This window comes from Bubalus kerabau, chromosome 3 (assembly GCF_029407905.1).
Source record: "Bubalus kerabau isolate K-KA32 ecotype Philippines breed swamp buffalo chromosome 3, PCC_UOA_SB_1v2, whole genome shotgun sequence".
Lineage (NCBI taxonomy): Eukaryota > Metazoa > Chordata > Mammalia > Artiodactyla > Bovidae > Bubalus > Bubalus kerabau.
This window is the reverse complement of record NC_073626.1, coordinates 189,929,365-189,940,658: the sequence shown is the minus strand read 5'-3', so window position 1 is coordinate 189,940,658 and position 11,294 is coordinate 189,929,365. Positions and strand designations below refer to the sequence as shown.

Below are 11,294 nucleotides of genomic sequence, written 5' to 3'. Positions count from 1 at the left end.
TCTGACAGCCACTAATCTACTTTTGCTCTTCACGGCTTTGCCTATTCCAGACATTATATAAAATGGAATCAAATGCGGTCTTTAATGACTGGCTTCTTTCACTTAGATTTTAAGCTTCATCCACATCGTAACATGGATCAGTACTTCACTCTTTTTTATGGTCACATAATATCCTGCTGTATAAATATACAACATTTGGTTTATCTGTTCAACAGCTGATGGACATTGGCGTCCTTTTCACTTTGTGCTTGCTTGCTCAGTCATGTCCGACTCTTTGACCCCATGGACTGTAGCCCGCCAGGCTCCTCTGTCCATGGGATTCTCCAGGCAAGAGTACTGGAGTGGGTTGCCACGTCCTCCTCCAGAAGATCTTCCCAACCCAGGCATTGAACCCAGGTCTCCCGCATGGCAGGCGCATTCTTTACCAGCTGAGCCACAAGGGAAGCTGTTGTGAATAATGATGCCGTGAACATGTGTGTACCAGTGTTTTGTGGACGTGTTTCACTCAGGTACACGCATTGACTGAATTGCTGGGTCTTATGACAACTTTTTTAAGCACTATGTTCTTTATTTTTTGACTCATCATACTGGAACATAAGCTCCATATTACAGGATTTTTTGTGGGTCTTTCTGCAAACTTGTTTCCTTTGGCTGCGCCGGGTTCCTGCGGGGCTGCTCTTGACTGCGGCACTGGGCCTTCTTGCTGTGGCGGCGTCTCTGTGGAGAGGGGCTGCGGGGCGTGCCGCTTCAGTGGTCTCAGCGCCAGGGCTCAGGAGCGAGGTGCTGTGGCTCCCGGGCTTAGCTGCTGTGCCGCATGTGGGATCGTCCCGGATCAGGGATCAAACCCATGTCTTCTGCATTTGCAAGTGGATTCTTTACCACTGAGCCACCAGGGAAGCCTATGATGACTCGATCTTTAACATTTTGAGGAACTGCCAAATTATTTTCCAAGATGACAGCACCATTCTTAAAAACTGAATCACAACTGGTTTCCAGTGTCTCAGTGGTTCAATCACACAGACATACATATGCTATTTTAAGACTCTTTTCTATTATAGATTGTCACAAGGCGCTGAACACAGTCCCCTGTGCTAGACAGTAGGTCCTCACTGTTAACACATTTTATGTATAGTGGTGTGTATCTGTTCATCCCAAATTCCTAATTTATTCCCCCCACTCAGAGTGCCTGAAACACTTAGCAATCCCACTAGTAATCTAAGAGGAGTCCGAATTCTCCAGACCCCCGCTCGCACTGTCTTCCTGACGTTCATTTCCTTTGAATTATCAGAGAAATGAGAAGGTGTACCGGTTACCTCCACTAGCGCCCAATGACAGTCTTCCCCACTAACTTTTTAAAGATACTTTTTAAATTTTTGAATAACTGTAGGCGTACTGAGAAGATGCAAAGTCAGTACGGAGAGTCCATTCAGTGCACACCCACTTTCCCCATTGTTAACATCTGACGTGACCAGGGAGCATTTGTTTAAACAACACTGGTACGTGGCCACTCACTAAATTCCAGGCTTTGTTGGATCTCCCCAGGTTTCCTGTTAACACCCTTCCTCTCTCCCAGGATCCGGCCCAGGACTCCACGTGGCATGCAGTCATCACGTCCCTTCCGCCTCCTCTGGTCTGTGACTTTTTCTCAGTCTCGCCTTGTTTTTCACGATCTTGACACTGTGAGGAGCACTAAGTGGGTATTTTGCAGAATGTCCTTCAGTTTGGATCTTGCCAGTGTTTTTCTCATGATTAGACCAGGGTTATGAGTTTTGAGGAACGATGCTTTACATCTGCTGGGCTTCCTGGTGTCTCAGTGGTAAAGAATCTGCCTGCCAATGCAGAAGACATGGGTTCGATCCCTGGGTCAGGAAAACCCCTATTCTTTGCTAGAAAATTCCACAGACAGAGGAGCCTGGCAGGCTACAGTCCATGGGGTCGAAAAAGAGTTGGACACCACTCAGTGACTAATCAGCAACAAAGCTGTATGCCTGAAACTAACACAATGCTGTAAACACACTATCCTTCAATTTAAAAAGGTAACGAAAATACCGCAAACAATACAGCAAGCCCCAAATGGAGCTGCTTATACTAAGCCTCACATCAGCAGACAAAGAGTTAACTTCACGAAGGTTTTGGCTCTTCCAGAAGTGGAATCTTAAACCAGTCAATCAGGAACCACCTGATGGGCACCAGTTAGGTGCCTGATGGAACCTTGCTGTCTCCAGAGGGAAAGTAACCTTGCGATAACCAGCCCACTTTCTTGCCTAGTGTAACTTCCAATTCTGCTCCTTTCTGCCTTTGTACCACTGCTCAGGGGTCCTTTCTGTCTTCTAGATTGGATGCTACCTGATTGAAGTCGATTTTTATTCAAACAAACTCTTACAATGTTTACCGCATCCCGGTTTGTCTTTTAACACCAGCAGTGGCAGACCGAGTCTCTCACTTCGCTTCCTTCTGGCCTTATCCCATTGTCATATCTCTCTAACCCAGCTTGGAAAATGGCCCCATTTTAAGGACTGGTGTCATTACGGTGTATTCACTTAGACAATCCACCCAACATCCCTGCGTCCATACCTCTGATAGATGCATGCGTGCCAAGTAGCTTCAGTCATGTCTGACTATTTTCGACCCTACAGACCATGGCCCACCAGGCTCCTCTGTCCAGGGGATTCTCCAGGCAAGAATCCTGGAGTGAACTGCCATGCCCTCCTCCAGGGGGTCTTCCTGAAGCATGGATTGAACCCAGATCTGTTAAGTAAATATATATTTGGTCTTCCTACTGGTTCCTGGCACAGAGCTCCTACCAGCCTTGGAATTTCCCAGTTGAGAAGAGGGAAAATGGTGGCTTTTGTTATTGTAACAAGGTGACTCTTAAAAAGGCCCTACAACCACCTGATGTGAAGAACTCACACACTGGAGAAGTCCCTGATGCTGGGAAAGATTGAAGGCAAAAGGAGAAGGGGGCAGCAGAGGATGAGATGGTTAGATAGTCTCACCAACTCTAGGAACGTGAATCTGAGCAAACTCTGGGAGATAGATAGCGGAGGACAGAGGAGCCTGGTGTGCTGTGGTCCACGGGGTCGCCGAGAGTCAGACCAAGGACGTGAATCTGAGCAAACTCTTGGAGATAGACAGTGGAGGACAGAGGAGCCTGGTGTGCTGCGGTCCATGGGGTCGCAGAGAGTCAGACACTAAACAACAACATCACCCAAGGATGGAAGCAGGACCAAGCCTTTGGTTAGAGGGCCGGACGTCCCACCCACCGCCCAACCTTCAGAAAGTGAGGGACTGGAGATCCGTGGCCAACAATGGCCAATGGTTTACTCAATCATGATTATGCACTGAAACCTCCATTAAAACCCTAAGGAACAGGTTTTTGAGAGCTTCTGGGTTGGTGAACTCGTGGAGACTGGGGAAGAGCAGCATTCTCAGAGGCGGTGGACACTCCTGGCCCTTCCCACACAGCTTGCCTGTGCATCTCTGCCATCTGGCTCTTCCTGAGTTACATTCTTTTAAATATATACACATTTATTTATTTATTCAGGCTGCCCAGGTCTTAGGCGCAGTTCGTGGGCTCTTTGATCTTCACTGAGACATACAGGATTTTCAGTTGGGGCATGTGGGATCTTTCATCTTCCCTGCAGCACACAGGAACTTAAGTTGTGGCATTCAAATGCTTAGTTGTGGCATGTGGGATCTATGTTCCCTGACCAGGGATTGAACCTAGGCCCCCTGCGTTGGGAGTGTGGAGTCTTAGCCACTGGACCACAGGGAAGTCCCCTGAGTTATATCCTTTTATAAGAAACTGGCAATCTAATAAGCAAAACACTTCTCTGAGTTCTGTGACCTGCTCTAGCAAACTAATTGAATCCAAGGAGTGTGTTTTGGGACCCTCCCATCTGTAGGTCAGAAACCCATCTGACCACCAGGACGTGTGATTGATATCTGTGCCAGGGGCAGTCTTGTAGGACTGACCTCTTAATCTGTGAAATCTGAAGCAACCTCCAGGTAGGCAGTGTCAGAAAAGCATTAACTGCTTGGTAATGTGGAAAAAAGCACACATCAGAATTGGTGTCAGACTGGAATACCCTGAAAGACACCTGCAAACGTTTCTTTTGCTGTGTAAGGTAACATTTTCACAGGTTCTGGGGATTAGGGCATGCTCTTCTTTGGGGCAGCATCTTCTACCATAAATATTCATTTATAGAAGTACTACAACAAAGAATGTCACCTGCCTTGTCAGTAAGCAAACAATATTGCAACCGACAGGCCAGCCGCCACTGCAGCCACCCCAACGGTGCACCTGACGGGGCTCGGGAGGGAGAAAAACAGGATAGTCAAGGTGCACATTAAAGGAATAATTCCAATAAGCCCAAACTCGTGCATCTTCCTGTACGTGTAAAAGCACTAAATTCACTAACATGAGATGTCTGATTTTCTTTAATTAACAATAATCTTTTTCTTTTCTTTTTTTATTTTTTGGCCACGCTGCACAGCATGTGGGATCTTCATTCCCTGACCCAGGATCGAACCTGAGCCCTCTGCATTGGAGGCTGGGAGTCTTAACCTCTAGACCACCAGAAACGTCCCTAACAGTGATCTTTTCATGTTTCCACTACCTGGTTTGTTTTGTTTTGTTTTTAACTCCTATATATCCTGGCTCTACACTTAACTCTTTTGATCAGGTTTTCTCTTGGACTTAAGCCCTCAGTAAATTCACTGAAAAAACATGACTCTGAACTTTAGGCTGTACATTTTTTTTCAGTAGACAAGTATTTCTCTTTTTCAGTAAAAGAAAAAAAAAATTGACTTAAAATTTGATTGACCTAAAAAATGCTGTAGATAGAATACATCTTCCCAAAATTCATATTCTGAAACCTAGTAAAGGCAGAGGAACCAGAGATCAAATCACCAACATCCGCTGGATCATCGAAAAGCAAAAGAGTTCCGGAAAAACATCTGCTTCTACTTTACTGACTATGTATGTCAAAACCTCTGATTGTGTGGATCACAAAAAACTGGAAAATTCTGAAAGAGACAGGAATACCAGACCATCTGACCTGCCTCCTGAGAAATCTGTATGCAGGACAAGAAGCAACAGTTAGAACTGGACATAGAACAATAGACTGGTTCCAAATTGGGAAAGGAGTACGTCAAGGCTGTATGTTGCCACCTGCTTGTTTAACTTATATGCAGAGTACATCACGAGAAACGCTGGGCTGGAAGAAACACAAGCTGGAATCAAGATTGCTGGGAGAAATATCAATAACCTCAAGTATGCAGAAGACACCACCCTTATGGCAGAAAGTGAAGAGGAACTAAAAAGCCTCTTGATGAAACTGAAAGAGGAGAGTAAAAAAGATAGCTTAAAACTCAACATTCAGAAAACGGAGATCATGGCATCTGGTCCCATCACTTCATGGCAAATAGATCAGGAAACAATGGAAACACTGAAAGACTTTATTTTGGGGGGCTCCAGAATCACTGCAGATGGTGACTGCAGCCATGAAATTAAAAGATGCTTGCTTCTTGGAAGAAAAGTTATGACCAACCTAGACAGCATATTAAAAAGCAGAGACATTACTTTACCAACAAAGGTCTGTCTAGTTAAGGCTATGGTTTTTCCAGTATTCATGTATGGATGTGAGAGTTGGACTTATAAAGAAAGCTGAGTGCCGAAGAATTGCTGCTTTTGAACTGTGGTGTTGGAGAAGACTCTTGAAAGTACCTTGGACAGCAAAAAGATCCAACCAGTCTACCCTAAAGGAAATCAGTCCTGAATATACATTAGAAGGACTGATGCTGAAGCTGAAGTTCCAATAGTTTGGCCACCTGATGCAAAGAACTGACTCACTGGAAAAGCCCCTGATGCTGGGAAAGATTGAAGGTGGGAGGAGAAGGGGACAACAGAGGAAGAGATGGTTGGATGGGCTCACGGACTCGATGGACATGAGTTTGAGCAAGCTCTGGGAGTTTGTGATGGACAGGGAAGCCTGGTGTGCTGCAGTCCTTGGGGTTACAAAGAGTCGGACACGACTGAGTGACTGAACTGAACTGAAGAGGTGGGGTCTTCGGGGAGGGGTAATTAGGTCATGAGGGTAGAATCCTTATGATGGGGTTAGTGCCTTTATAAAAAGAGATCCCAGAGACCTTTCTTGCACTTTCTGTGAGGTGAAGACACAGCAAAAAGATAGCTATTTATGAACTAGTAGGCAGGTCCTCACAAAACACCAGAATCGATAAGCATCTTGATCTTGGACTTCCCGCCATCCAGAACTCCGTCCACCACCGTCTCCTGGAGTTTGCTGAAATTTATGTCCTTTGAGTCAGTGATGCTCTCTAACCATCTCATCCTCTGCCAGTCCCTTCTCTTAGGTGGGACCAAAAATAAATAAATAAAACAGCTAAAAACTGGGAATGCAGCCAGGCAATGACTGAGGTTCGGGAAACTGAGACCTGGAAGAGATGGTTCCCAGCCTCGTCCCAGGGGAGGAAGCTGCTGAGCTTGGAAGAAACTGTGTGTTTGGTAGAAGGCCTACCTCCCAGCCACCGGACTGCAATCCTGTTGACATAAACCCGTCGATCAAAGCAATCCCCCAACTGCTCCAGGCCAGTTCCTGTGGCTCCTGGTGGAATTCACTCAGCAGATCCGGATCTGGTAAATATAAAAGGTCTGGTCCTTGGGTGCGGACCCGCATTCTGGACAAGGCTGCTGAAAACAGCTTCCTCTGCCAGTGCTGAGCCAGGCACCATGGCAGCAGTCACGGCCCCCTCAGAAGACACCAGAGACCCGAGTGCCCACCCCGGGGGCCTTGAGACGAACCTGGAGACCAGCTCAGGTAAGAGATGCAGAGGGGGCCTCAGCCCTGCAGCTGAGAGGGACTGGGGAGGCCGTGGAGTCGGGGTGGCAGGAAAGGACAGACAGCCTCCCTCCAGGGCTGCCAGGATTCTCAAGCCACGGGTGAGCTTCATTTACAGTTGACCCTTGAACAACTTGGGGCTGGGGCGCTGATTCTCTGAGCAGTGGACAATCAGGCTATAACTACAATCATCCCTTTGTATTTGAGAGTCCACATCCACAGACTCAACCTACTACGGATTGTGTAGGAATGGGTATTTATTGAAAACAAATCGACATGTAAGTGGACCCACAGTTCAAACTGGCATTGTTCAAGGATCAGCCACATTTCCTGCATTAACTAACTTAGCAGAAGAGAAGCTTCCTTCTGAGCCTGGGTTGTGGCGACGAGCACGTAGTCAAGAGGATGGTTTTGTTTATCATTTGGGCAACTTGAAACGTTTTTTTCAAAGAGCAAAGGCTTTGGATTCGGAGAGACCTGCTCTGGCACTTGCTTCATTGATAAATCCCCGGGTTGGTTCATTGATAAGCCCCTGGGTTGGCTCATGGTTGCCCCCTGTTTGGTGGGGAAAGACAGAGCAAGGATCCCCGGGGCAGAGGGGACAGGTGGATAAGAGTATGGTAGGGGGATGGGGGAGCAGCAGTGTTTCCTGAGGCCACTGACATCTGCACCAGCTGAGCCTCAGTTCCCTCGCCTGTAAAAGGAGGCCGGGCTTTCCTCCTACTACTCACCACAGTGCGGTCCATGGGCAAGCAGCATCGGCATTCCCTGGGCGCCTCTCAGAAATGCAGACCGTCAGGCCCCAGCCCAGACCTGCTGTACCAGAAAGCGAAGTGAAAGTGGTAGTCGCTCAGTCACGTCTGACTCTTTGAGAGCCATATACTGAAGCCTGCCAGGCCCCTCTGTCCATGGAATTCTCCAGGCAGGAATACTAGAATGGGTAGCCATTCCCTTCTCCAGGGGATCTTCCCAACCCAAGGATCGAACCCAGGTGTCCCACATTGCAGGCAGATTCTTTTCCATGGAGCCACCTGAGAATCTGCATGATAACAAGATGCCCAAGCAGCTTGTAGGCGTGGTGGGGTTGAGAGGCTCTGATGTGGTGGGCTCTGTGCTCCTGGAAGGCAGAGGGCTGATGGGGGGTGGGAAGGAGACAGATTTATACTCAGGCCTCCCCAGGGCTGAAATCCATGCTGTTAAGCCCCACCAGCTTCCCATTTTTGTGTGTCAACTAACCTACAGTTAGAACTTCCCAGGTAGCACAGTGGTAAAGAACCCACCCGCCAATGTAGGAGACGTAAGAGATGTGGGTTGGATCCCTGGGTTGGGAAGATCCCCTGGAGAAGGGAAAGACTACCCACTCCAGTATTCTTGCCTGGAGAATCCCCATGGACAGAGAAGCCTGGTGGGTTACAGTCCATAGGGTCTCAAAGAGTCAGACACGACTGAAGCAATTTAGCACGTACGACATACAGTTAAATCCCTGTTGAGGGAAGTCTATTTAGTATTCTGTGATAACAGGATTTCCCTGGTCCACTGGCTAAGACCTTGTGCTCTCCATGCAGGGGGCTTGGGTTTGATCTCTGGTTGGGGAACTACATCCCATATGTCTCAACTAAAAGATCCCACGTGACACAAAGGTAAAGAATCCGGCATTCTGCAGCTAAGACCCTGTGCAGCCAAATAAATAAGTAAATACATATTGTTTACAAAATTCTGTAATAACAGATATGGGGAAAGAATCTAAAAAAGAATGGATGTATGTTTGATATATAAATAACTGGATCACTGTGCTGTTCACCTAAAACTAACTCAGCATGGTAAATCAACTACCGCTGTTCTTTGGTTGCTAAGACTTTTACGACCCCACGGACTGTAGCCCCCCAGGCTCCTCTGTCCATGGGATTCTTCAGGCAAGAATACTGGAGTGGGTAGCCATTTCCTTCTCCAGGGGATCTTCCCGACCCAGGGATCCAACCCCCTTCTCCTGCATGGTAAGCGAATTTTTTACCCCGAGCCACCAGGGAAGCCCAAATCAACTATACCCCAATATAAAATAAAAATTATTTATTTTTACTTTATTAACAGAAAAATTCCCGGCTGAGTGGACGAACACGCGAACCACTGGAGCCGGCCCCGTGCTGCGCCAGCACGAACCTCCAGCCCTCTGCTCCCTTCCAAGTGGAAGGCCGGCGCGCCGGCAGAAGGCCGTCCCCGGAGCCCACCTGACCTTCGTCATCGACTGTGCGCGAGGGAAGCAGATCTCCCTGGCAGCACCTCCAGGGCCACCCCGCACCCCTGGTCCCAACCCGGGACCTGCCGTCCCTCTGATGAAGACCTACATCTTGTTATGCGGAGAAAAGCAGTCCCCCAACCTGACTCCGGAGGCTCCGCTAGGTGGGGGGGGCCTTGCCCAGGCCGGGGGGCCTTGCCAAGGGACTACGGCCCCAGCTTCCCCCCCAGCCAGCCCCGAAGGCCTTGCGGAGGCTCCTGAAGCCAAGGGGAGCCCCGTGAAGGCCGTGTCCTCGAGGTCCTCCGCGTGGGGAACGGTCATCGGCTCCCTCAAGGCCCTCTCCTCCTGCGTCTGCGCACAGGCTGATTGACTGCAGGAGCCTGGCCCTGGCGGAGAGGGTCAGGGGTCCGTGCACGATTCCCAGCGTCCACTCCCGCTTCCCCAGCTGAGCAGAAGGCTTTTGTACCTGAGCCAGGGAAGGAGAGTTAGATCCTAAAGGACATCTGAAACAGCACCAAGTATCCTCCTTCCTTCCTCTGCATCTTTGCTAGCCTTTCAGCGGCAGCAGGATAAGGCGCCGCCACGTAGAATGAGGCTGACTCAGTCACACAGCACACTCTAACACAGCATCTCCCAACTGCCAGCTCTGCACGGCGCTGGAAAAGACACTGCAGCTTTCTTGGAGTTTGTAAGCTTGAGGGTGGGGGAGAAAGGTTAAACAACCGAATAAAGACTATTCGAACAGTGTAATGAATGCTGTGTGGACACTGAGCAAGGTGGTGGGATGGAAAATGGTGGAACAGCACTGGGAAGTACTCTCCCTATGGTCCTCTGGTTGGTTTCTCATCCAGAGCAGGAGTCAGAACCTCCCAGCACAACGGGCAGGGGCGGTTAGTAACTACAGCGATCTTTGCTGGCGTGCGAGGGTATAGGTCACCAGGGATCACCGGGAGGGCATGGGACTCAGAATGGGCGATTTAAGGACCCAGGTGGGGTGGGAGATAAGGGGAACTGGCTTCTCAGGAGGGGGTGGAAGTACTCAGAAAGGGAAGGGAGTAGCATGCTTGAACAGATGAAAATGAGATATTATTTACTGAGCACCCACTGCATGCCAGGCTTCCACTGCCCCTAGGGACAGAAAAGTAGGTGGGGGAGCTCTATGCCTCTCCCTCAGGGCAGTCCTGGTCCTCAGCAGGAAGTAGGAGCTGCTGTGAGGAGAGAGGGAGGTCTAAGAGATGCTAACAAAGAGGGTCTCAAGCCTCTTGGATTAAAATTGCTGAATGTTCATTTATTCGCTAATGCTTTACTAGGTTTCTACAAACACTGGTGGGTTTCCCAGGTGGACTCATGGTACAGAACCTGCCTGCCAATGTGGGAGACATATGAGACACAGTTTCAATCCCTGGGTCCTGAAGATTCCCTGGAGGAGGGCATGGCAACCCACTCCAGTATTCTTGCCTAGAGAATCTCACAGACAGAGGATCCTGGTGGGCTACAGTCCATAGACATGCAAAGAGTCGGACACGACGGGAGCGCCTTAGCGTGCACACACAAACGCTGGTGGATGACATGCATTGACCATTTGCTCTGTGCCAGGGAAATGGCATCCTCCAAATGCCAGTACAGAGAAGCGCTTTTTTTTTTTTTCCCATTTCACAGTTTAGAGAACCATGGCAAAGAGAAGTTGAGGAATGTACTCAAGGCCCATAGACAGGTGCAGTTGGGCTTAGAAGCCAAACCAGCCCTACAGCACATGGCCTCTCCTTCTGGCAGGGTCTCTTCTAAACAGAGGGGACCTAGAGAAAGCAGACCCTGTCCTCAAGGAGCTCGTAGCCTGGTAGGGGAGGCGAGAAAGACGACTGTTGGTTGTCGTGACTTCTGGTACGTGCAGCAGTAAGGCACACAGAATGGGACTGGGGCTGGAGGAGGGCGCCCAGGCCACTCAGGAGAGGAGATCAAGGAGGCCTTCGTGCAGGAAGTGGCATCTAAACTAAAAGCTGACCAGTGAGTGAGTCATACCAAGGCAAGGGGCAAGGGTGGGGGTTGCTCCAGGGAGAAGGGCAAGGGGCAAGGGTGCGGAGTGCTCCAGGGAGAAGGGCCCGTCGTTCAGTCTGGCTGGAGGAGCCATTCATTCATTCACCAAGTATTTGTTGGGTGCCTACTGTGTGCTAGGCTCTGGGATAGACCCTGGGATGGAGCCG

At 49.1% G+C, this 11,294-nt stretch overlaps 1 protein-coding gene across 1 annotated transcript; it reads left to right on the top strand.

Annotated features, from left to right (window-relative positions):
* The first annotated feature begins 6,170 nt into the window (after positions 1 to 6,170).
* SRARP (steroid receptor associated and regulated protein) lies at positions 6,171 to 9,839 on the top strand. Its single transcript, XM_055574883.1, has 2 exons — positions 6,171 to 6,839; positions 8,949 to 9,839. The coding sequence occupies exons 1-2, from the start codon at positions 6,752 to 6,754 to the stop codon at positions 9,461 to 9,463; spliced, it is 603 nt and encodes a 200-aa protein (XP_055430858.1). The 5' UTR covers positions 6,171 to 6,751; the 3' UTR covers positions 9,464 to 9,839.
* Positions 9,840 to 11,294: the final 1,455 nt, after the last annotated feature.